This window comes from Hyla sarda, chromosome 11, assembly GCF_029499605.1.
Source record: "Hyla sarda isolate aHylSar1 chromosome 11, aHylSar1.hap1, whole genome shotgun sequence".
Lineage (NCBI taxonomy): Eukaryota > Metazoa > Chordata > Amphibia > Anura > Hylidae > Hyla > Hyla sarda.
In genome coordinates, this window is record NC_079199.1 from 15,694,520 (window position 1) to 15,721,484 (window position 26,965).

Here is a 26,965-nt window from a genome sequence, read left to right on the forward strand (position 1 = left end):
TGTACACAGAATGCGTATACTATATAAGTGCTTACAGTTACATTTTGGGACTCACAATTACGTCTTTTCTGATCAGCGGCGTCCTCTTTCCTTTTCTTCTCCGTCCGGATAAGACCGCCATGTGGATCTCTTAACATTTGCAGGAAAAACAATCTTCCCATGTATAGGCCCACAAACTGTAATAATGCCCTCCTTGGGAAGGTAGGTAGGCAGCCAGGTAAATAGGTAACCAGGTAGGTAGATCAGGAAGCCGGATATGTAGGTAGGTGACAAGCCAGGTAGGTAGGGGGCTAGCTAGATAGTTAGGCAGCCATGTATGAAGGCCAGGTACATAGTTAGATAGCCTGGTATGTAGGTAAGCAGTTAGGCATCCAGGTATAAGTTAGGTAGCCCCCCCAATAAGTATAGGCAGTTACACCCCCTCCCCCGTTCCCTATAGGCAAAGTCACCCCCTCTCTTCCCCATAGGTATAGGCAGTTACCCCCCCCCCTCTCTCTTCCCCATAGGTATAGGCAGTTACCCCCCCCCCTCTCTCTTCCCCATAGGTATAGGCAGTTACCCCCCCCCTCTCTTCCCCATAGGTATAGGCAGTTACCCCCCCCCCTCTCTCTTTCCCATAGGTATAGGCAGTTGCCCCCCTCTCTTTTCCCCATAGGTATAGGCAGTTACCTCCCCTCTCTTCCCCATAGGTATAGGCAGTTACCTCCCCTCTCTTCCCCATAGGTATAGGCAGTTACCTCCCCCCCTCTTCCCCATAGGTATAGGCAGTTACCCCCCCCCTCTCTCTTCCCCATAGGTATAGGCAGTTACCCCCCCCTCTCTCTTCCCCATAGGTATAGGCAGTTACCCCCCCCTCTCTTCCCCATAGGTATAGGTAGTTACCCCCCCTCTCTCTTCCCCATAGGTATAGGTAGTTACCCCCCCCTCTCTCTTCCCCATAGGTATAGGTAGTTACCCCCCCCCCCTCTCTCTTCCCCATAGGTATAGGTAGTTACCCCCCCCTCTCTCTTCCCCATAGGTATAGGCAGTTACCCCCCTCCCCCCCCCCCCCTCTTCCCCATGGAATTAGGATGGGGGGATTGCCACAGGGGAATTGGGGTGGGTGGGGTGGAATTCAGAGACACACACACTGGCCGACAGACACACAAACACTGACTGACAGACAGACACACAAACACTGACACACACATAGTAACGGACACACACAGACACACTTACCTACTACCGCAGCACCTCTCCAGTCTCCTCTCAGTCTCGGGCCGGCGAGTGACGTGACGTCCTGCGCGGGTCTGCGGAGTGACGTCACTTCCACAACGTCCCTCCGCAGATCCAGTCTCCCGGCCGCACAGTGCCAGGTAAGGTTTTAGACTGGGACAGCCTCAGAGTCAGACAGGGTGCTGTGCTGAGCGGCATGGTGCTGGTGTGCGGCCCGCACCCCCGCTCAGTGGCGCCGCTTTTTTTAGGTTAGTGTGTGATGACAGTTAATGAAAAATACCGGCTATTGCATGGCCGGTATTTTTCATCCAAACTTACCGGCACAGCCCGGAATCTGAACGAAAATACCGGCTGTGCCGGTAAAATACCGGTAGGGTGGCAACCCTAGTGTCCCCTGAAGTATATAGTGTGGTGGCCCAATACAGGAGATGTTACCCCGTGCTCCTGCTGTCCTGTCAGGCAGCCTCCTTCAGTGTCCCCAAGGCCCCTGCACTTGTTTCCTCATTGTAAATAGTTTTACCATGTAAAGCGTTATAAAATGTAATGTTGCTTTAAGAGTTATGTCATGTGATTGTTACCCAGGAGGTACCAGTGACCAGGTGATCCCAAGAGTGACCAATGGGCTCCCTGCTAGTCTCCCCCATATAATCCCTGGGTGGAGCTTCTCTCTCTTTGATCTCTGCTCTTCTGCAGTGCAGTCTTGTCTAGTGTGTGCGTCCAGAGTGTTGGAGACCTCAAAGTCCAGTCCTGCAGCCGCCATCAATTCAAGTAAGATAAAGTCACAGCTTTATGAGTCAAGTCAGTCCCTGTCATCTGTCAAGTCAGCGTGGTCTGCATTCAATTGTCCAGTTCTACTACAAGTCCCAGCAAGCCCTTAAGGTCTCTGCGTCACTGGTCACCTCCTTGGGCCCTGGCTGAACTGTATAGACTTTACCATCTGTCTACCCTCAGTAAAGCTACTGTTGTCCGTAACTTGGTGTAAGAGTCTTTATTGCCCCTGTGCCTAGCCCAGGATCCAGCGGTATACCTTCAGGTGGTATCGAGGATAAACCATGCCCTGGCATCACAAATACAAGGGGTTAATGCCATCTGCCCTTAGGGTAACAACATCTGCCCTCATCACACCATGTTACGTCAATAGTAACTCCCAATGTGCCCCTGAAGTATATAATAACTCCCAATGTGCCCCTGAAGTATATAGTAACTCCCACTGTTCCCCCTGAAGTATATAGTAACTCCCAATGTGCCCCTGAAGTATATAGTAACTTTCACTGTTCCCCCTGAAGTATATAGTAACTCCCACTGTGTCCCCTGAAGTATATAGTAACTCCTGCTGTGTCCCCTGAACTATATAGTAACTCCCACTGTGTCCCCTGAAGTATATAGTAACTCCCACTGTGTCCCCTGAAGTATATAGTAACTCCCACTGTGTCCCCTGAAGTATATAGTAACTCTCACTGTGTCCCCTGAAGTATATAGTAACTCACGCTGTGTCTCCTGAAGTATATAGTAACTCCCACTGTGTCCCCTGAAGTATATAGTAACTCCCACTGTGTCCCCTGAAGTATATAGTAACTCCTACTGTGTCCTCTGAAGTATATAGTAACTCCCACTGTGTCCCCTGAAGTATATAGTAACTCCCACTGTGTCCCCTGAAGTATATAGTAACTCCTACTGTGTCCCCTGAAGTATATAGTAACTCCCACTGTGTCCCCTGAAGTATATAGTAACTCCCACTGTGTCCCCTGAAGTATATAGTAACTCACACTGTGTCTACTGAAGTATATAGTAACTCCCACTGTGTCCCCTGAAGTATATAGTAACTCCCACTGTGTCCCCTGAAGTATATAGTAACTCACACTGTGTCTACTGAAGTATATAGTAACTCTCACTGTGTCCCCTGAAGTATATAGTAACTCCCACTGTGTCCCCTGAAGTATATAGTAACTCTCACTGTGTCCCCTGAAGTATATAGTAACTCCCACTGTTCCCCCTGAAGTATATAGTAACTCCCACTGTATCCCCTGAAGTATATAATTACTCCCACTGTGTCCTCTGAAGTATATAGTAACTCCCACTGTGTCCCCTGAAGTATATAGTAACTCTCACTGTGTCTCCTGAAGTATATAGTAACTCCCACTGTGTCCTCTGAAGTACCGTATTTATCGGGGTATACCACGCACCGGCCCATAACACGCACCCTCATTTTACCAAGGATATTTGGGTAAAAAAAGTTTTTTACCCAAATATCCATGGTAAAATGAGGGTGCGTGTGTGCGCGTGTATACCCCGATACATCCCCAGGAAAGGCAGGGGGAGAGAGGCCGTCGCTGCCCGCTTCTCTCCCCCTGCCTTTCCTGGGGTCTAGAGCCCTGCTGCCGGCCCTTCTCTCCCCCTGGCTATCGGCGCCGCTGCCCGTTCTGTCCCCCTGACTATCGGTGTCGGCGCCCCATTGCCGGCGGCGATAGCCAGGGGGAGAGAAGCGGCGCCGACAGCCAGGGGGAGAGAAGGGGCAGCAGCACCCATTGCCGGCGCCGCTGCCCCGTTGCCTCCCCCCATCCCCGGTGGCATTATTACCTGGGTCGGGTCCGCGCTGCTGCAGGCCTCCGGCGTGCGTCCCCCTGCGTCGTTGCTATGCACGGCGCGGCGCACTGATGTCATGCACCGCGCAGCGGGGGAGGCAACGGGGCAGCGGCGCCGGCAATGGGTGCCGCTGCCCCTTCTCTCCCCCTGGCTATCGGCACCGGTACCGATAGTCAGGGGGACAGAACGGGCAGCGGTGCCTATAGCCAGGGGGTGAGAAGGGCCGGCAGCAGGGCTCTAGACCCCAAGAAAGGCAGGGGGAGAGAAGCGGGCAGCGACGGCCTCTCTCCCCCTGCCTTTCCTGGGGCGGTATCGGCGTATAACACGCACATAGACTTTAGGCTAAAAATTTTAGCCTAAAAAGTGCGTGTTATACGCCGATAAATACGGTATATAGTAACTCCTACTGTGTCCCCTGAAATATATAGTAACTCCTGCTGTGTCCTCTGAAGTATATAGTAACTCCCACTGTGGTAGGTATTCAAGAAGGTCGGACATCATTTTCCATGACTTTGGGGACTGCAGATGCAAAGATTAAGGAATAAACATTAAAGGGGTTATCCAGGAAAAACTTTTTTTTATATATCAACTGGCTCCTGAAAGTTACACAGATTTGTAAATTACTTTTATTAAAAAATCTTAATCCTTTCAGTACTTATGAGCTTCTGAAGTTAAGGTTGTTCTTTTCTGTCTAAATCCTCTCTGATGACACCTGTCTCGGGAAAGGCCCAGTTTAGAAGCCAATCCCCATAGCAAACCTCATCTAAACCGTGCATTTCCCGAGACAGGTGTCATCAGAGAGGATTTAGACAGAAAAGAACAACCTTAACTTCAGAAGCTCATAAGTGTTACGCCGAGCGCTCCGGGGCCCTGCCGCTGACCGGGTGCGCTGCGATAATGTCCCTAACCGGGATGCAATTCGCGATGGGGGACGTGCCCGCTCGCGGTGCACATCTCGACCCGCTTACCAGACTCGCTCCCCGTCTGTGCTGTCCCGGCGCGCGCGGCCCCGCTCCCTAGGGGGCGCGCGCGCCGGTTCTTTGCGATTTAAAGGGCCGGTGCGCCACTGATTGGCGCATGGTTTTTATAAGTGTGTTCACCTGTGCACTTCCCTATATTACCTCACTTCCTCTGCACTTCCTTGCCGGATCTTGTTGCCATTGTGCCAGTGAAAGCGTTCCTTGTGTATCCCTAGCCAGTGTTCCAGACCTCTTGCCGTTGCCCCTGACTACGATCCTTGCTGCCTGCCCTGACCTTCTGCTACGTCCGACCTTGCTCTTGTCTAATCCCTTGTACCGCGCCTATCTCAGCAGTCAGAGAGGTTGAGCCATTGCCGGTGGATACGACCTGGTTGCTACCGCCGCTGCAAGACCATCCCGCTTTGCGGCGGGCTCTGGTGAAAACCAGTAGCAACTTAGAACCGGTCCACCGACACGGTCCACGCCAATCCCTCTCTGACACAGAGGATCCACCTCCAGCCTGCCGAATCCTGACAATAAGTACTGAAAGGATTAAGATTTTTTTTATAGAAGTAATTTACAAATCTGTTTAACTTTCTGGAGCCAGTTGATATATATAAAAAAGTTTTTTCCTGGAATATCCCTTTAATGATAAAAAAAAAAAAAAAAAAGCTAAAAGAAAGGCAGAATCTAGGAGTAGAAAAGATTTTGTATTTAGCAAAAAGAAAACCGTCAAAAAATGATTGAAGGAAAACTAATGAAAATAAAAGTAAAAACAAACACAAAGTAAAGCAAGTCTGCCTGTTAGGTGAATGTAATTCTGTCTCTTCTGCCCCTTTTCTAACATTCATTTCCCTGTACAGTATGAGAGCTGCCCTAAAAATCTTTATCAAGATGAAGTTATGAGCAAAGTTCTTCAAAACAGGGTCAGGTTTATTCCATGCCCCCTCCCATAGACTTGCATTGAGAGGATGAGGGAAATATCCATGACGTCAAGGCCCCCGCTGTCTGCACTTGAACGCCGGGTTCTGCACAGATATCGCGGGGGGTCCCGCGATCTGTCAGGCTTAAAAACTCATTTATTAATTATGGTCAACTAAATATGAAAAATATTATGACCGTTATTAATTGCCAAAAATATACAAACAATGCAATTCACCATATCTGGGCCCGACTATTTTCCCAGATATGAGTTCTATGAAGTAGTGGTAGAAGTAACTTTTGCAATATAATAAAATAATAACACAATTATTATAAAAATGATATGTACATTTATTGAACAGACCATAATATAAATGAAATTATATAAAGAATATCAATGACATAATGTCAGATATAAATCAATGATACATTGGTAATGTTATTTAATAATATTAGGCTTAGTCACAGAAGTGGGTTAGTTCAGATATCAGTAGATTACTTTGTGTAGAGATCATCACATTACATGATATCTAATGGGCATTTTACATGTATAAAAATGGGAATAAATCCCGCCCAGTTCTAACCACAACTATCTCTGGTAAGATACAGTACTAAATATATAATTTATAGTATGCTATTAATTAGGAAGACTTAAATTAAGTTTCCTCGTGGAAATTATTAAGTCATGTGTTGGAGCAGAGGAAGATCCCATCAGACTATGCTAATATGCAATATGATCATTGCATTGATCCCCATAAGACACACCCCGTTCATCTGCAGTAGAAGGGTGAGTGGCTTATAAACTACTATTACATCTCATAATTGAGGTTATATATATAAGCCAGGTCTGCTCCTATACATAACATAATTCTGTCCACATTAAAAATGAGGTAACTTAATCAAATAAGAAACCTGTGCATCTTACCCCCAAGAGTCTAGAGGAAAGAAAGATGGCTGCCTGGGGTCCATGGGAACACCTGAAGTCATAACTGGTTATCAGAGAAGAAATTACTTATGGACTAAAATTTTCTCCCTGGCTCTTCATGGCTTCGCCCCTTCAGGTAGCCTCTAGGAGCTTTTGTGATGAAGATGGGGGTCTCTCTTTCTGTGTCCCCCATAGTTCCCCTGTTTCAGTTCCCTGATGCCTCTCTCACCCAAGTTTTAAACTCTTTTCTATACTAAAGATCCGCTCAAACAATATAATGTCATCCAATGATGACTGGTGGGTGTTAACTGTGTAGGTTCAGAGTTTAGTTACATAACATTACAGCTAAACATTAAAGGGGTACTCCGGCCCAAAGACATCTTATCCCCTATCCAAAGGATAAGGCGCTGGGGACCCCCACAATCTTGCATTTAGCATCCACCTCTTTGAACTGCACGCCGCGCTGCCAGCTCACAAACTGCTGAATGACGACCACAGGGCCGGAGTATCGTGACGTCACGACTCCGCCCCTGTGTGATGTCAGCCACCGCTATGCAAGTCTATGGGAGGGGGCATGACAGCCGTCACGCCCCCTCCCATAGACTTGCATAACGGGGGCGGGGCGTGATGTCACATGGGGGCGGAGTAGTGAAGTCACGACTTCTTATCTCCTATGCTTTGGATAGGGGATAAGATGTCTTAGGGCCGGAGTACACCTTTAATTGTAACACACATTTTGTGGTGTAAATTATAAGGTGCCAACATTACAATATCCAATATGTGGGTTGCACAACAGGCGTTAAAGGTCCATATGCACAGACATATTTGAGATATCAGTAATCTCAATGCACTGAATGTGTCTGCAGATTTAAAGTATTTGTCAGAGTGCCATGAAGGCAATGTTAGTGGATTGGTATGCATGGGAACAGAACACAGTACTTCATGTAACTAAGAAGGAGACAGGAGAGGTATATTATTGTGGGGGTTACTGGATCTTCAGGCTGGGCACCAGGCATCCGATAGGACTGAATCGTAGGTAGGATTTAATATACCAATATTGATAGTTATAATATTAATATTTTGTGTATTTTATTATTCTCTGCCAGCACTGTGATGTATTCTGTACGGTGACCCTCTTTATGTACTGTTTTGATTTGTTATGTACAATATGTTTTTAGAATGTACATTACGGTGACAGAGACATTGTGCTGTATAGAAGATTTTCTGACGTTTAATTCCAAGAGGTGTGATTTTTATAAAATACAACGAAGAAGGCACACTGCCAGATTATACGTAGTTTTAACAAATGTTCTTGTATCCTACTACTTTTGCGAATGTAAACATCCTTGAAGTTTCTGCAACTTCAACAGTTATGGCCTTGGATACAGGCTTCCTGCTTAGAATTGCTAGTAAAGTTCATATTTAGTTCATAATGAAGGAATATAGACAAGATGGCGGATTATAGACAAAATGGCAGATGATATACATGATGGCGTATAAAATATGAAAAGAGTAATATGAATACATATAGCAAGCTGACTTCCCTCACACTGTTTTCCTCACGTTCTGTGTTTTCGTTCTTTCTATACAGAATCCCCTTCTCTCTTTTTTTTTTTCCTTTTAACTGCTAGCTGTTACAGGTTTTTTTTCTCTAGTATTATTTCTCCTTAGTAGGAGGTTCCCTTGATGTAAACTGGTTTACAATGCTATATTCTCCCTTTAACACTTTTAGACTATGATTAAGAAGCACACAATGTTCAAAACCCGTCAGTATTTTTTAAGGATCTATATGGGCTTTTACATTTTATAAAATTGTATTGTATTTTATAAAGAAAGAAATGTTGACAGCTGAATATTCTTTCCAGTCTGAACTCAGTGCTCTTTGCTGCCACCACTGTTCATGTCAATAACTGTCTGGAGCAGGAGAGGTTTACTAGGGGGTTTACACCTGCTTTGGACAGTTCCTGACATGGAACAGGTGAACAGAAAAAAAATCTGCTGAAGGATGGCACTACCAATCTAACAGAGTGGCAAACAAATGCCTTTCACAGACATTGCTTAAAAACAATAAAAGTGGACTGATAGAAAATGATCAAAATGCGTTTCAGTAGTAAACTGTTACGCCTAGCGCTCCGGGTCCCCGCTCCTCCCCGGAGCGCTCACGGCGTCTCTCTCCCTGCAGCGCCCCGGTCAGTCCCGCTGACCGGGAGCGCTGCACTGTCATGGCCGTCGGGGATGTGATTCGCACAGCGGGACGCGCCCGCTCGCGAATCGCATCCCAGGTCACTTACCCGTCCCGGTCCCCTGCTGTCATGTGCTGGCGCGCGCGGCTCCGCTCTCTAGGGCGCGCGCGCGCCAGCTCTCTGAGACTTAAAGGGCCAGTGCACCAATGATTGGTGCCTGGCCCAATTAGCTTAATTGGCTCCCACCTGCTCCCAGACTATATCTGCTCACTGCCCCTGCACTCCCTTGCCGGATCTTGTTGCCTTGTGCCAGTGAAAGCGTTTAGTGTGTCCAAAGCCTGTGTTACCTGAACTTCTGCTATCCATCCTGACTACGAACCTTGCCGCCTGCCCCCGACCTTCTGCTACGTCTGACCTTGCCTCTGCCTAGTCCTTCTGTCCCACGCCTTCTCAGCAGTCAGCGAGGTTGAGCCGTTGCTAGTGGATACGACCTGGTTGCTACTGCTGCAGCAAGACCATCCCGCTTTGCGGCGGGCTCTGGTGAAAACCAGTAGCCTCTTAGAACCGGTCCACTAGCACGGTCCACGCCAATCCCTCGCTGACACAGCGGATCCACAACCCGTAAGCCGAATCGTGACAGTAGATCCGGCCATGGATCCCGCTGAGGTGCCGCTGCCAAGTCTCGCTGACCTTCCCACGGTGGTCGCTCAGCAATCGCAGCAGATTGCCCAACAAGGACAGCAGCTGTCGCAGTTGACCGCCACGTTACAGCAACTTCTGCCTCTGCTACAGCAGCAACCATCTCCTCCGCCAGCTCCTGCACCTCCTCCGCAGCGAGTGGCCGCTCCTAGCCTCCGCTTGTCCCTGCCGGACAAATTTGATGGGGACTCTAAACTCTGCCGTGGATTTTTGTCTCAGTGTTCCCTGCATATGGAGATGTTGTCGGACTTGTTTCCTACAGAACGGTCTAAGGTGGCGTTCGTAGTAAGCCTTCTTTCAGGAAAGGCCTTGTCTTGGGCCACACCGCTCTGGGACCGCAATGATCCTGCCACAGCCACAGTCCAGGCCTTCTTCGCTGAAGTCCGGAGTGTCTTCGAGGAGCCAGCCCGAGCTTCTTCTGCCGAGACTGCCCTGTTGAACCTGGTCCAGGGTAATTCTTCAGTGGGCGAGTACGCCATCCAATTTCGTACTCTTGCTTCCGAGTTATCATGGAATAACGAGGCTCTCTGCGCGACCTTTAAAAAAGGCCTATCCAGTCGCATCAAGGATGTGCTGGCCGCACGAGAGATTCCTGCCAACCTCCAAGAACTCATCCATTTGGCTACCCGCATTGACATGCGTTTTTCTGAGCGACACCAAGAGCTCCGCCAGGAAAAAGACTTAGATCTCTGGGCACCTCTCCCACAGCATCCTTTGCAGTCTACGCCTGGGCCTCCCGCCGAGGAGGCCATGCAAGTGGATCGGTCTCGCCTGACCCAGGAAGAGAGGAATCGCTGTAGGGAAGAAAATCTCTGTCTGTACTGTGCCAGTACCGAGCATTTCTTGGTGGATTGCCCTATCCGTCCTCCACGTCTGGGAAACGCACGCACGCACCCAGCTCACGTGGGTGTGGCGTCTCTTGGTTCTAAGTCTGCTTCTCCACGTCTCACGGTGCCCGTGCGGATTTCTCCTTCAGCCAACTCCTCCCTCTCAGCCGTGGCCTGCTTGGACTCTGGTGCCTCTGGGAATTTTATTTTGGAGTCGTTTGTGAATAAATTCCGCATCCCGGTGACCCGTCTCGTCAAGCCGCTCTACATTTCCGCGGTCAATGGAGTCAGACTGGATTGCACCATGCGTTACCGCACAGAACCCCTCCTGATGTGTATTGGACCCCACCACGAAAGGATTGAGCTCTTCGTTCTCCCCAACTGTACCTCTGAGGTCCTCCTCGGTCTGCCATGGCTCCGGCTTCATTCTCCCACCCTTGATTGGACCACCGGGGAGATCAAGAACTGGGACTCTGCCTGCCATAGGAAGTGCCTCTCCCCCCCTCCCAGTCCCGTCAGGCAAGCCTCTGTGCCTCCTCATGGCTCCCGTCCTTGTGTCACCCTGCCCCGTGCCAAGCTTCACCCTCCCCATTCCAACTCCTGCTGTACTGCCTGCCGTTGAGGAAACCCTCCATTCTTTCCCGGTGTCCTCATCCCAGGGGAGGCAGTTACCGGACAAAAAAAAGGGGAGACCTAAGGGGGGGGGTACTGTTACGCCTAGCGCTCCGGGTCCCCACTCCTCCCCGGAGCGCTCACGGCGTCTCTCTCCCTGCAGCGCCCCGGTCAGTCCCGCTGACCGGGAGCGCTGCACTGTCATGGCCGTCGGGGATGCGATTCGCACAGCGGGACGCGCCCGCTCGCGAATCGCATCCCAGGTCACTTACCCGTCCCGGTCCCCTGCTGTCATGTGCTGGCGCGCGCGCGCCAGCTCTCTGAGACTTAAAGGGCCAGTGCACCAATGATTGGTGCCTGGCCCAATTAGCTTAATTGGCTCCCACCTGCTCCCAGACTATATCTGCTCACTGCCCCTGCACTCCCTTGCCGGATCTTGTTGCCTTGTGCCAGTGAAAGCGTTTAGTATGTCCAAAGCCTGTGTTACCTGAACTTCTGCTATCCATCCTGACTACGAACCTTGCCGCCTGCCCCCGACCTTCTGCTACGTCTGACCTTGCCTCTGCCTAGTCCTTCTGTCCCACGCCTTCTCAGCAGTCAGCGAGGTTGAGCCGTTGCTAGTGGATACGACCTGGTTGCTACTGCCGCAGCAAGACCATCCCGCTTTGCGGCGGGCTCTGGTGAAAACCAGTAGCCTCTTAGAACCGGTCCACTAGCACGGTCCACGCCAATCCCTCGCTGACACAGCGGATCCACAACCCGTAAGCCGAATCGTGACATAAACCCTCCCTTTGTCAATTGCAAAAAATTGAGATGTCATCTCAATTTTAAGCAATTTTTTTTACGTCTCAATTTTTTGCAATTGACAAAGGAAGGGTTTATACTGAAACGCATTTTGATCATTTTCTATCAGTCCAATTTTAGTGTTTTTAAGAAATCTAAATTAAAGACATTTGTTTGCCAAGTATTAATTTGATCCCTTATTGGTAGCGCCATCCTGCAGTAGATTTTTTCTGTTCACCTGTTCCCTTTACTGCTACGGTTCCTGGACATAGGAAACCGTCCAACCTACTGCTGGCCTGCAAGCCTGGGATCTTCCGAATTACCCCGATATTGGGGCGATACGCCTGAACCCAAGTATCTCTACAGGTTAGAGACCACCCTATAAAGGGCTCCAGTGGGCTCCCTATACCTCTGAGGATTACACGAGGCACTGTCCTCTTCTCTCCATTTTGTTTCTGTTTTTCTCATCTAGTTCCTGACATGAACAGTGGTGTCAGCAGAGAGCACTGTGGTCAGCCTTGACAGAACTACACAACTTCCTCTGGAGCATACAGCAGCTGATTCCTATGTAAACTTAGCATTTCATTGATACAACGACTTAAAGGGATTATCCAGGGATATAAACAGCACCACCCCTGTCTTTAGGTTGCGTGTTGTATTGCAGCTCAGTTCCACTGACTTAAAGGGGGGCTCCAGTGGAAAACTTTTTTTTTTTTTTCAAATCAACTGGTGCCAGAAAGTTAAACAGATTTGTAAATAAATTCTATTTAAAAATCTTAATCCTTCCAGAACTTATCAGCTGCTGTATACTACAGATGAAGTTGTGTAGTTTTTTTCCAGTCTGACCACAGTGCTCTCTCCTGACACCTCTGTTCATGTCAGGAAATGTCTGGAGCAGGATAGGTTTGCTATGGAATTTGCTCCTGCTCTGGACAGTTCCTGACATGGACAGAGGTGTCAGCAGAAAGCACTGTGGTCAGACTGGAAAGAACTACACAGAACTACACAGCTTCCTCTGGAGTATACAGCAGCTGATAATTACCGGAAGGATTAAGATTTTTTTAAACAGAAGTATTTTATAAATCTGCATAATTTTGATATGAAAAAAAAAAAAAGGTTTTCCAGCAGAGTACCCCTTTAAATGGAGCCAAGTTGTAATACCACGCAAACACAGTTTTTTTTTTTTTTTTGGCAGAAATTAGCTCTGTTTTTCTACCCTTGAATGACCCCTTTGAACCTTGGACTGATATCTCATTTTTCTATCTGGCTTGTGTCATTAGCTTTTAAGACTTTTTCCTTAAATAGGAAGGAAGTAAAAGTGACGCTTTGTGTCTTATTCTCAGTATTCTTATCTGATTTCATTTTACCGCCTTAAGTAGAGAAGAACATTTAAGAGATTGAAATAACTATAAATCTTCCCCAGCAGAAATCACAGAGATAGTACTTCACCTTCCGAAAATCTAATTGGAGGACCTGTTGCGATACAGCGTAATGAAGGAAACTGCAACGTGTGAACACAGCCTTAAACTCTAGGACCACGTGAGACCTCCACATCAAAGCCCGAGTGTGATCCTCACCGCCGATCAGAAGAATCGGTCAGTGACTAATATCTGGAGCCGACTCTGCACATCTCACTATATCTAAGGTAAAAGAGCAAAATATGGGACCCATTCCCGGCAGCAAAGATAGAACAAAATCGTAGCGCAGTAGAGCTGTGCGCATTTCCTAGCTATAACTCACCTATCTAGATGTAGCAGAGCTGACGGAGGAGCTTTATATTGTTAGGATAATGCAGAAGGATTACATACAGTTCTATGTAAAACCATATAGTGGTGTCATTATTTGCTGAACCAAATGACAAACTCAGCTTTACTACATGTATATACAGTATGGGGGAGAGATGCTGTGTATTTTCCTACGCATTGATGTCAATGGGTAGCAAAATAAGCTCCACATTTTGCTACCCGTTTACTTCAATAAAATATGCAGCAGCAAAATACAACACATGTGACCTTACCCTAAAAGTCCCAGTAAGCCATATTATGTCCATACCAATATAATCCAGGCTGCCCAACTTAGATATACTTGTATCAATTGTCTTGGTCTGGGCCACTGTATGGGCTGATTGTATTGGTCCAGTGTCTCTGTAGAGATCCTCTGCCATCTATTATACATATTATATCACTATACTGCACCTCCGCCATCTATTATTTTTGTCCTCCTCAGGTTCCTCAACAGTGTCTGCTTCAGGAGCCTGAATGCTCGCACTACCACCTCCCACGCCACTCTCCTCATCACTACTTGGCCTCCTAGCGGAGGAAACGGCGCATGTCTCCTCCACTTCTTGGCTGGGCAGTAACTGCTGACTATCCTCTAGTAGATCATCCTCACTAAATAGGGGAGCTGAACCCACAGCATAAGATACTTCTGTGGGGGAGGGAACAGCATAGGACAGAGGTAATGGGAGGACAGGGACTGCTCCCGGACCATGCTGACTGTTGACTGGGGGTGTCAGATGTCACTTGCCTTAATGATCTCTATTATATGGTGCTCTATCTAGTTTCCACAATGTTTATGGTCATTTTTGGATCATTCCCATAGAATACATTTGTTCAATTTCTGTTCTTGTTATTGATGCAACTTCCCCCATATAGCATTGTGACTTGTCTGCGTCATGTTGGAAATTGATTTTTAAACCTGCTATTGTACCAGTAAGGCTAGAATCACATCACGTCTTTACCCTACACACTAACCGTGTCCATAGGGGAACACCATGAGCTACGACATGAGCTTTTCAGTGGCTTTTCATGGTGTATCTGTTAAACAGACACCATTATAGTCTATGGTGATGGATCTGTTCCATAGATGTCTAATAGTACCATCCATCATCTGTAGGCTATAATGCCCCCATGTAACAGATCCACCATTTACAAGTTCACTAGAGATCTGTCCAATGGGTCCCATATTAGTATATGGGGACGGATGCCACTGTTAGACATCCGTCAGCTTCCATTTAACATATATGTTCGGAGCTTTATACAGCATACAGGTTAAACAGAGGCCAAAAATGCCAAGTCATATATATATATATATATATATATATATATATATATACATATATATTTTTTTACATTTATTATTATTGTTTTTTTTGAATATCCTCATAAATAACATATTACAAAATATCCGGGGTAACATTATCCCCCATAACATTTCACATAGTGCAAACTGATACTGACCCTAACCCCTGAGATACTAACTGGCTGGAGGGGGACCTGAAGACAACTTCTATTCCATCCGCTCTCCTACTGTGCCCTTGGTCATCCACTACCTGACCTAAGAGCACCACCTTTGGAAACCACTTTATCCCTTCTCGCTAGGGACCCCCATTAATAGCTGGGTACTAACTCAGCTCCCTCCGGCCATTATAACCGGGCCACTGCCAACTGTTCTAGCATGCCTCCAAATCCCCCCAATATTGCATGTTCGTTCACTTTTTTTTTCAATGTGAAATTTGTAATAAAATTCGCAAAATGCGCATGCACAATTATATCTTTCAGCTAACTACTTTCCTATTGGTTGCTAGGGATGTTGCTAACCTCTGACAACTGTATTTGCATCTTTCTAATCAGCCCACAAGCTTAAAGAAGGGAGGGATCAGTGTCCTCTGGAAGTGCCGATATTTGCGGATATTTGCATATTTGCATATAGGAAATATTCGCGTTCCACACCGCGTTCACACAGTAAATAATATTGGAGCCTTCTTTGGACCACAAGCTGGAAGCAGGAAGGGGTGGTCACTTTTTATTTACACAGTACACATCATTGTGATATGTACTGTGAAAAAAACAAAGAATATTCGATAATAATCCGCGATAATCTAAATATTCGTAATATTGCGAAGTGCTGTTATTCGTGAAAAAATTAGCTATTCGAATATTCGGGCTCAACACTAGTAGCCTCCCCATCACCTCCAGACCATTAACTCCTTGTCTCCCGCTTTCCTGCTGCCCCCTGTCCTGTGCCCCCTCCTCTCCCATGCTGTCCACTCCAGGGGCTCCCTTTTCTGTTAAATAAATGTAACCCATCTTCTACTTATTTTTTTGTTTCCAACAGGATCCAAGCATAAAGAACACAAGATGTTCAGCCTTGAACCTAATAGAACAATGACATTGTTGGTTAATATCACAGAAACTCCAAATAACAGATGTATAGACCAAAAACACTTTGATTGGCTCTTTACCTACCGGCCCCACTACATATGGATCATCTTCGTCTTGGGCATCATAGAAAACTTGTTTGTCATCTTCGTCTTTGTACTTCATAAGAGTCGCTGCACAGTGACTGAGATCTACCTGGGGAATTTGGCGGCTGCCGATCTGATTTTCATTAGCAGTCATCCATTTTGGGCTATATATATCTCCAAGGACCACTGGCCATTCGGAGGCATCATGTGTGCAGCTGTCGGCTCTTCATTTAAGATCAATCTGTACAGCAGAAACTACCTCCTCATGATGGTTAGTATTGAGAGATATCTGGCTCTGGTGAAGACCATGACCATTGGCCGCTTGAGAAGACCTTGGTGGGCAAAGGTGAACTGCGGTATCATCTGGATGTTTACAGCTGGGTTAAATGTGCCCACTGGGGTGTTCCGAAAGGAGATTTTCAATAAAAAATTTAATACCACTGCCTGCCGCACAGACGCGCCATCTCAGAACTGGTACGTTGCCACAAATATCCTCATGAATGTTCTCGGCTTCTTTGTACCACTGGTTGTCACTGCTTTTTGTACGTCTCGAATGATTCAGGTTTTGAGGAACAACTTAATGCGACAGTTTAAGAAAGTCAACACGGAGAGAAAAGCCACTCGTCTGGTCTTGTCTGTATTCTTGGTCTTCATAGTATGTTGTCTCCCCTACAATATTTATATCTTTATTAAGACATTGTATACACTCCAAATCTTCCCTCCATGTATAGTGAAAGCCATCAGATATAATGTTTACCCTATCTCTATTTACCTTGTCTACAGTAACAGTTGTATCAATCCGGTCATATACAGTATGGTTGGGAATCAGTTTAGGCAAAAAGCCAGAGAGGTCTACAGTAGGCTTCTATGTAAAAGACCTGACAGAAGGACGTCATAATTCACATGAAATAAATCTGTCAAATTAATTGTTTGAATTTATGATTGAATCCTTTGGGCCTCGCGTTGGGCCAATCACCACCACACGACCGACCCAATAGAATTGCTGGGCTGCCATCTCATCTGGACTGTCATTTTGAGTTTTGAGCACCATGGCAACCAGTCCAGTCTGAATGTGTGAATACAATAGTGTGGTGTCCCAGCACAAGTGACTGTCCCATGGTTGAGCCTGGCAGCATATAGTGTTGGGCCCACTGGAGTTCCTTTATAATATAAATTATGTGTACAGTGTAGTAAAAAATATATATTTTTAAATTAATTAGATTAAAGGGGTACTCCGGTGCTTACACATGCCTGATCGCGGGCGTCCCGCAGCTGGGGACCCCCGTGATCATGCACGCGGCACCCCGTTTGTAATCAGTCCCCGGAGCGCGTTCGCTCCGGGTCTGATTACGGTCGACTGCAGGGCCGGCAGCGTGTGACGTCACGCCTCCTCCCCCGTGTGACGTCACGCTCCGCCCCTCAATGCAAGCCTATGGGAGGGGGCGTGACAGCTGTCACGCCCCCTCCCATAGGCTTGCATTGAGGAGCGGGGCGTGATGTCACACGGGGGTGGAGGCATGACGTCACACGTTGCCGGCCGTGCGTTCGAACGTAATCAGACTCGGAGCGAACACGCTCCGGGGACTGATTACAAACGGGGTGCCGTGTGCATGATCACGGGCGTCCCCAGCTGCGGGACTCCCGCGATCAGGTATCTTATCCCCTATCCTTTGGATAGGGGATAAGATGTGTAAGCACCAGAGTACTCCTTTAATGTTCTATGTATGTAAGTTTAATGTATCACTGTGCCTTTAAAAATTGTGAGCAGCAACCCCCATGTGACCATGTGAGACCCCAAAAGCTCCTTCTGTATTGTGAGGTACAGGGGAGGAGTTAGTACGCAGTCAGTAAGCAGTTAGTTCACCCAGAGTGTACTCCTGAGCACAGCTAAGCTCCGGTGTGTGCGGTGTTGTGTTTCCTAAGCTGAGGCCTACTTCAGTTTTATCCTTGGTCATCCTACAAGTGTCACTCGCGGGAGAACTACAGGTCCCTGTTGAATCAGTTACATGACGCTACCTACCAGAACCTCAAATTCTACAATTCCGTCTCAGAACGGCAACAAGGCTCGCAAGGGGTACGCTGCCCTCTCACACTAAGGCCAGCTGTTTGTGTTTTACCAACTTCACAAGCTCAGTAAAGACAGTTAACGGTAACCTTACATCGGTGTGTTTATTGACTCATCGTGTCTGGCCCAGGAAGACTGATTCCTACCTTCGGACCGTGGATCAGATAAATGGTGCCTTGGCGTCACGAAGTGATTAAGGTACGTCCTACTAAAACTCAGTGGCTTCCACAATAGCATAATATATCTCCCCAATAGTCCTAAATAATGGGCAAAAACATACAGGGCGAGATTTACCAAAACCTGCCCAGAGGAAAAGTTGCTGAGTTGCCCATAGCAACCAATCAGATTGCTTCTTTCATTTTTGAAAAGGCCTCTGAAAAAGGAAAGAAGCAATCTGATTGGTTGCTATGGGCAACTCAGCAACTTTTCCTCTGGGCAGGTTTTGATAAATCTCCACCACATTGTAGTAAAACTCTTCGCCAACATAAAGTAGCAGTAGGCCTGTTCAAGCATTACCCCAAGAGCTGCACTCCTACTACTAGCTCTGAATACCACCACAAAGACCCCATGCAGAGGGGGGACATGACTTTGGGGGGCTAAAGCCCTTGTAGTCTTGTTAGTGGTATAAATGAAAGCAAAAGTGATTCTGCTTTAGGAGGAAGGGGTATATGGGTTCCTGGTACATTACTGTGAGGAGGGTGGAATTTAGGAATTGATGTAACTTCCTGTCTTATCTTTGTCTTTCTCTCACAAGATCTGGAGAAAACTTTTCCCTTCTGCCTTACCTTGTTTTAATGTTAAATCTTTAAAAGGGTACTGCAGTGAAAAAAAAAATGTTTTTTTAAATCAACTGGTGCCAAAAAGTCAAACAGATTTGTGAATTACTTCTATTAAACAATCTTAATCCTTCCAGTACTTATCAGCTGCTGTATGCTCCAGAGCAAGTTGCGTTGTTCTTTTCAGTCTGACCACAGTGCTCTCTGCTGACACCTCTGTCCGTGTCAGGAACTGTCCAGAGCAGGAGAGGTTTACTATGGGGATTTTTTCCTGCTCTGGAAAGTTCCTGACATGTACAGAGGTGTCAGCAGAGAGCACTGTGGTCAGACTGGAAAAGAAATTCAAAAAGAAAAACACTTCCTCTGGAGCATACAGCAGCTGATAAATCCTGAAAGGATTAAGATTTTTAAATAGAAGTAATTTACAAATCTGTAGAACTTTCTGGCACCAGTTGATTAAAAAATGAATGTTTTCCACTGGAGTTTATATCTAGTAACTGAATACTGATGCCTGCATTATTGTATTTCTTTGATATTGTCATTATATATTTGGTTACAATTTTACTTTAGTCTGATGAATTACAGGTTGTCAATATCCCTCTAAGCCAGTGGTCTCAAACTGTGGCCCTCCAGCTGTTGCAAAACTTCAACTCCCAGCATGCAACGGCCGTCCGGGCATGCTGGGAGTTGAAATTTTGCAATTCTGGAGGGCCACAGTTTGAGACCATTGCTCTAAGCCCAGGGAAAGGGTAATCCTTCAGCCATGGTTCCCTAGAGGTTTCCCCCACAGGGTTTTTTTCGTCTCCTGACTTTGTGTGGGTCGAGGAAATTGCTGTGTTTAACACAATTTTTAAAGTTTTTGCCTGGATGTGTAGTTTCAAATTATGAATTTCTGGCATTGACACAAGTGTGCAAAAATATATAAATACATGACATATTTTATACATCTCACAGCTTTGGTTTGACGGTTCAGGATTCAGGTGGAAGTTGCAGGCAGGTTATGAAAAAGAATGTTTTTCCACTGGAGTACCCCTTTAATTCCATGGTGGTGAACAGGGTGAGCCTTGGAAGTGGCCAGCCTTAAACATCTAATGGTAATGTCATCCAAGGGTGGGCACTGTGGTTAAAAGGGGTTCTCCCCTGGAAAATGTTGTTTTTTAAATCAACTGGTGTCAAAAAGTTAAACAGATTTGTAAATGACTTCTCTTCAAAAATCGTCCAGTACTTCCAGTACTTAGCTGTGATATGCTCCACAGGAAGTTCTTTTCTTCATAAATTTATTTTCTGTCTGACCACAGTGCTCTCTGCTGACACCTCTGTCCATTTAATGAACTGTCTGGAGCAGGATAGGTTTGCTATTGGGATTTGCTCCTAAAATAGACAGAGTTGTCAGCAGAGAGCACTGTGGTCAGACAGAAAGGAAATTCAAAAAGAAAAGCACTTTCTCAGGAGCATACAGCAGCTGATAAGTACTGGAAGGATTAAGATTTTTAAATAGAAGTAATTTACAAATCTGTATAACTTTCTGGCACCAGTTGATAAAAATAAAAAAAATGTTTTCCAGCAAAGTACCCCTTTAAGCACAGGAATGAGCATCTTCAGTAGGGTCATTGGTGCCCTTAGTGTCTACTGGTTTTGCTTGTATGGCTAGTCAGAGAGTGCTGCCCCTTTATTGCTGTCTGGCCTAAGGGTGTATGTCAGACCGTGGTTTAGCACTTCACCTGACTATTGTTCTTGTTTTATTCCCACACTTTAAATAAAGATGTGGCCATTTTGACACCGAAAAAAGTATTTTGTGCATTTATTTCTTGCACCTATTGTAGATGGGTTTGTTCCAAGGAGAAGCGCGGGTCCGTCATAAAGTAAATACAAGTGTCTTTTACTGTATTAAATCTGTAACATCAGAAATGAGCAAACTGTAATCCATAAATCCTGGCTTTTTAGGTATTTATTTCCTGGGGCTTTCATTAGGATAGCTGCTTTATTGAACTAGTAGTTAGTGGGAACTGTAATCTAACTACAGGGTTGTTACGCTCCAGTCAACGGACACTACAACCTGCATCATCTTATACTCATCATCTGAATCAACTAACACTGATCACAACCCAACTTCTACCATCACACACCTGACAACCTTGCCAGCTAAGTATCCATTTTGAATATCTCTCACCACTCCCACTTTCCACATATGGGAGCCTATATACAGAGGGGACAACTAACTACAGGGGGGTCCTATATACAAGGGGCAAACTTCCTACAGGCTGCAACTATCTCCAGTGGGGCCTACCTACAGGGCACAACTATATCCTAGGAAAACTACCTATAGGGGCAGCTACCTAATGGGAGAGACCTACCTACTTTTTCCCAAAGCACTTATCTACCCACTCTACAGTGTGGGATGCCAAGGAGGGCATTATTACTGTTTGGGGAACTATAATTGCTGGAAAATGTGGCACCTAACATGTTTGTCTAACAGGTTTTGTGAAGATGAGTTGTGCCTGGAAGAAATCATTATGGTGGTCTGGGCTGATGGAGAAGAAAAAGGCAACGTAAACAACTCTGACATCACCTGTGAGTCACCAGATGTAACTGCACTATAATCACTTATATGGTCTGTAGTGGTTATGATAGCGGTAATCATATGGTGGTATTATTTAGTCATATAGGAGCATCACTAGACATAAATGTGTGGTGTCCCGATACCGTATTGCATAACGTACCTTGTATGGTGGTCCCCAAAGTAACTCCGTTCAGGTAGGGTCCCCCAGGTGGGACAGCCCCTAGTCACCTCTTCTATAATGTTTAAATGTATAGATTTAATATAATGTATATTAGTACTTACCCTGGTAGCATCACAGAACCTTCAGTCATGTGACTGTGTTGATTCCTCTATGGTATGTTGGAGGACCTTTGGAGGTCCTTGGGTCACATGATTACCCATAACTCTATGTACAGAAGATTGACAGTTGTTATGGACCAGTGAGTTTTAGTCCAGCCCCTGGCCATATAAGGGAGCTGTAGCCAATGATCGCTCTCTTGGGTTGCTGCTCTCGTGGATGCTGGACTAGCAGGACGGATCTGCACAACTTTCAAAGACAAGCTAGGCCAGAAACCTGCCGGCCTCAGCCTAAACTAAACCGTGAGTTAAAATCTCAATACCCACTAAAGCTAGCGTGATTACTGGACCGAATCTAAACCCCTAAATCCAGTGGATTTAGCGCAACAATTACCTTCCTAAGCTCAATAGACTCACGAGGTCCCAACCACTTGTCAAGCTCTAATAGACTCTGTTGTATGGACTGTTCCTGTTCATTATTGCATAAAATCTTCAGTAAAAGTTCCGACAAGTTTCTGCAAATCTCCGGTTTCGCATATGCGAAAATTCGCGCACCAGTCTCACACAGTAGTATTAGAGCCTTCTTTACACCACACAAGCTGGAAGAAGAGAGGGGTGATCACTGTGATGTGTACTGTGAAAAAAAAAAGCAAAAAAAATAAAAACTAATATTCGTAATTACGAATATATAGCGATATATTCACGAATATTCGCCAATTCGCGAATATGCGATATTCGCGAATAAAATTCGTATTGCGAATATTCGCAAGCAACACTATTGTATTGGCATGCAGAAGGGTTTTTATATACATATATTAATAAATACACATGCATAGTAATACATTTACAGAAATAGACCTGAGGAGTATGTGTAGGTATTAGAAGTTTAATACCGATTATTGCATTGTGTTCCATAACATATATGTTTTTCCTACTTAATATACTGTTTGATGTTCAGTATCTCTGGAACAATATAGAGGTATTATGTGGAGGAGAGTGTGTACTGTCTAACCCAATGTAGCTGGTTGTGTAATGACATACAATGTGCAGGCTCGCTCTACCTTTACCTTTTGGGATCACTTTCTTCTGTCTGATGGTTTTTATTGAGAAATAATAAAACATTATTTTAACAGCACTTCTTAGTTTTTACCTTCAGGAATAGACCTGAGACTGAGCTGGGGAGCTTTGAGGCAACAGCCACCCGAACAGTGTTCATGGTAGCAATAGGTGACCCCACTCCGGGACACCACAGTTGTAATGATGGTGTTGTTGTCAGTCTGTCACTATAGGAGGTCCTCCGAAACTCAGGTGACAGGCGGACAACATTATTGCTGTTATAAAGAACCTGTCACAGGCAGCATAAAAGTGGTGCAAGTATTACCAGTCTGGGACACTATGAATTACTCTGCTTGGGCGATTCTGAGTAATCATAGTTTAAAGCTAGTAGCTAGTCCTCGGGGGTGGGTCCTGGGGGCTGCTACCTTCCAGGTCAGCTTGAATGACGAGTCTCTCCCTAGCAGTGTATAGTACAGTGGTCCCTCAAGTTACAATATTAATTGGTTCCAGGACAACCATTGTATGTTGAAACCATTGTATGTTGAGACCAGAACTCTATGGAAATCTGGTAATTGGTTCTAAAGGCACCAAAATGTTATCCAAAAATAGGAAAAAGTGAGAATAAAAGAAAAATAAGTAGATAACTAATATAGATAAAGCAAATTCTTAAATATAAAAGTAAGAAAGATCTGCTGGGAGCTGTAAATCACTGTCTATGTCAGTGTTTTCCAAGCAGGGAGCCTCCAGCTGTTGCAAAACTACAACTCCCAGCATGCCCGGACAGCCTTTGGCTGTCCGGGCATGCTGGGAGTTGTAGTTTTGCAACAGCTGGGGGCACCCTGCTTGCGAAACACTGGTCTATATAGAGGACAGGAGCTTCTTCAGGGTTCTGTACAGAATACACAATGTCCTAAAAAAGTAACATGGAGCCGCCCTCACTTGGTGTCCAAAGGAGCAGCTAACCCTGGTACAGGTAAAGAGTACAGAACATGTAATACCTCCTTGTACTGTAGGGGGCGCTACCAGACACCAGTCAGTGCATACACTTCAGTAATACAGGTAAAGAGTACAGAACATGTAATACCTCCTTGTACTGTAGGGGGTGCTACCAGACAACAGTCAGTGCATACACTTCAGTAATACAGGTAAAGAGTACAGAACATGTAATACCTCCCGGTACTGTAGGGGGCGCTACCAGGCACCAGTCAGTGCATGCACTTCAGTAATACAGGTAAAGAGTACAGAACATGTTGTACCTCCCTGTACTGTAGGGGGCGCTACCAGACACCAGTCAGTACATACACTTCAGTAATACAGGTAAAGAGTACAGAACATTTAATACCTCCCTGTACTGTAGGGGGCGCTACCAGACATCTGTCAGTGCATACACTTCTGTAATACAGGTAAAGAGTACAGAACATGTAATACCTCCTTGTACTGTAGGGGGCGCTACCAGACACCAGTCAGTGCATACACTTCAGTAATACAGGTAAAGAGTACAGAACATTTAATACCTCCCTGTACTGTAGGGGGCGCTACCAGACACCTGTCAGTGCATACACTTCTGTAATACAGGTAAAGAGTACAGAACATGTAATACCTCCCTGTACTGTAGGGGGCGCTACGAGGCACCAGTCAGTGCATGCACTTCAGTAATACAGGTAAAGAGTAGTACAGAACATGTAATACCTTCCTGTACTGTAGGGGGCGCTACCAGACACCAGTCAGTGCATACACTTCAGTAATACAGGTAAAGAGTACAGAACATTTTGTACCTCCCTGTACTGTAGGGGGCGCTACCAGACACCAGTCAGTACATACACTTCAGTAATACAGGTAAAGAGTACAGAACATGTTGTACCTCCCTGTACCGTAGGGGGTGCTACCAGACGTCAGTGCATACGCTTCAGTAATACAGCTGCCTTACCAGTAAATTGCCGATTCTGATTGGTCGGTTCTTCCGGCCATTGACAGGTATCACAGATCTGGACTGTCTGTGCATTGTATGTTGAGTCTGGTTTCAACTTACAATGGTCCAGAAAATATCATTGTATGTTAAAACTATTGTATGTTGAGGCCATTGTAAGTTGAGGGATCACTGTATATATGTGTATAGGGAGAGATGCATCACTCAACTCCGCCGGGTAGCGGGCGCCAGGAGCCACCCTAAGGACTAGTTACCCAGATCCCATTGGCATTTTGAAACTTTCATTACTCAGAATCGCCCGAGAGTATCAGAGTAATTCCTTGTGTCCTGGTCTGGCGATGTCTACATCAGTTTTATGCTGTTCGTGGTTTGATCACAGAAGAATTATGAAACCACCAGGAAAACGAGTATAGACACTATATTCTAACCTACAAATAGAAAAAAGAACAGACATGGTCGCACATCTATAACACTTCTCAGCAAAATGTATTGAAGGGTACCTCTCATCAAATAAACTTTTGATATATTTTAGATTAATGAATGTTGAATAACTTTCCAATAGCATGTTAATGAAAAATATGCTTCTTTCTATTGTATTTTTCCCGATTAGTCCTGTCAGCAAGCATTTCTGACTCATGCTGGAGTCCTAAACACTCAGAGCTGCCAGCCTGCTTTGTTCACAGCCAAACAGGCTGTGAACAAAGCAGGCTGGCAGCCCTGAGTGTTCTCCTTTGTGAACAAAGCAGACTGGCAGCTCGTAGTGTTTAGGACTCCAGCATGAGTCTGAAATGCTTGCTGCCAGGACTGGTAGGGAGACCCCTAGTGGTCATTTCTTCAAAGTGGAAAATTAAATAGAAAGAAGCATATTTTTTATAACATGCAATTGTGAAGTTATTCTGCATACATTAATCTATAATATATCAAAAGTTTTTTTGATGAGAGGTACCCTTTAAACCTACAGGTGGTTAAAATACTTGATGAAGTGCAAGCCCACTAGCCAGGCCACGGCCACCTGCAAGTAGCGGGTTCCTAACATCCCTAGCGTAAAATGGTGCTGAATTAGTGTACGACACTAACTTTACAGCCCCTGTAGAATAGTCAAACGAAAAAAAAAATCCCATAATACCCCTTTAAAGGGGTAATCCACTGGCCAGAGTTTGGAACTAAATGTTCCGAATGCTGTTTTCGTGCTGCGGGGTCGGTCACGCCCCAAAATAAACGATTGCATCAAATGTTTAATTTGTTGTTTACTGCTTAGTGTGTTCGGTCTGTAATTCGTGCTATGTAGGGAACACACACGTGTCAGAAGTCAAAATACCATTTTGTTCAGAACTCAAATTTAGAATATTTTTCTTTTCACTAGAAACATATTTTTGTATTACCCAGGGGAAGAGTCAGAGAGGCACCGCTCCGCAACAGAGAAGTCTACTGGATTGTTACTCTGGGAACTACCATGGGGTTAAATTTTAGAAATGACCTTTTGTATAGATAGATATGAGATAGATAGATATGAGAGAGATAGATAGATAGATAGATAGATAGATAGATAGATAAATAGATAGATAGATAGATATGAGATAGATAGATATGAGATAGATAGATAGATAGATAGATAGATAGATATGAGATAGATAGATAGATAAATAGATAGATAGATATGAGATAGATAGATAAATAGATAGATAGATATGAGATAGATAGATAGATAAATAAATAGATAGATAGATAGATATGAGATAGATAGATAGATAGATATGAGATAGATAGATAAATAGATAGATAGATAGATAGATAGATATGAGATAGATAGATAAATAGATAGATAGATATGAGATAGATATGAGATAGATAGATAGATATGAGATAGATAGATAGATATGAGATAGATAGATAAATAGATAGATAGATATGAGATAGATAGATAGATAGATATGAGATAGATAGATATAAGATAAATAGATAGATATGATACATATATAAGATAGATAGATTCCGTGATTTTGTTGCTCTGTCGTGCCTGCCTCCTTAACCAGTTTTTCCCAACCACAGTGCCTCCAGCTGTTGCAAAACTTCAATTCCCAGCATGCTGGGAGTTATATTTTTCCCTCAGCTGAAGGCACTGTGGTTGGGAACACCACCATTTCTAATGCACTCGCAACGCTGAGAAATTATCATTACAATTTTGTGTCTAGACATGTGACCAGACACATGGGGTTCTTCATAAGTTTGCAGTTTAGTGTTTGTTTCTTTCTGCACAGTTAAAGGGGTACTCTGGTGGAAAACAATTTTTTTCAAATCAACTAGTGCTAGAACGTTATACAGATTTGTAAATTACTTCTATTAAAAAATCGT

The 26,965-nt window shown here is 45.2% G+C and overlaps 1 protein-coding gene across 1 annotated transcript; it reads left to right on the top strand.

Moving 5' to 3' along the window:
• The first annotated feature begins 1,167 nt into the window (after positions 1 to 1,167).
• Positions 1,168 to 16,851, top strand: LOC130295748 (B2 bradykinin receptor-like). Its single transcript, XM_056546812.1, has 3 exons — positions 1,168 to 1,355; positions 13,134 to 13,352; positions 15,824 to 16,851. The coding sequence occupies exon 3, from the start codon at positions 15,847 to 15,849 to the stop codon at positions 16,849 to 16,851; it is 1,005 nt and encodes a 334-aa protein (XP_056402787.1). The 5' UTR covers positions 1,168 to 1,355; positions 13,134 to 13,352; positions 15,824 to 15,846.
• Positions 16,852 to 26,965: the final 10,114 nt, after the last annotated feature.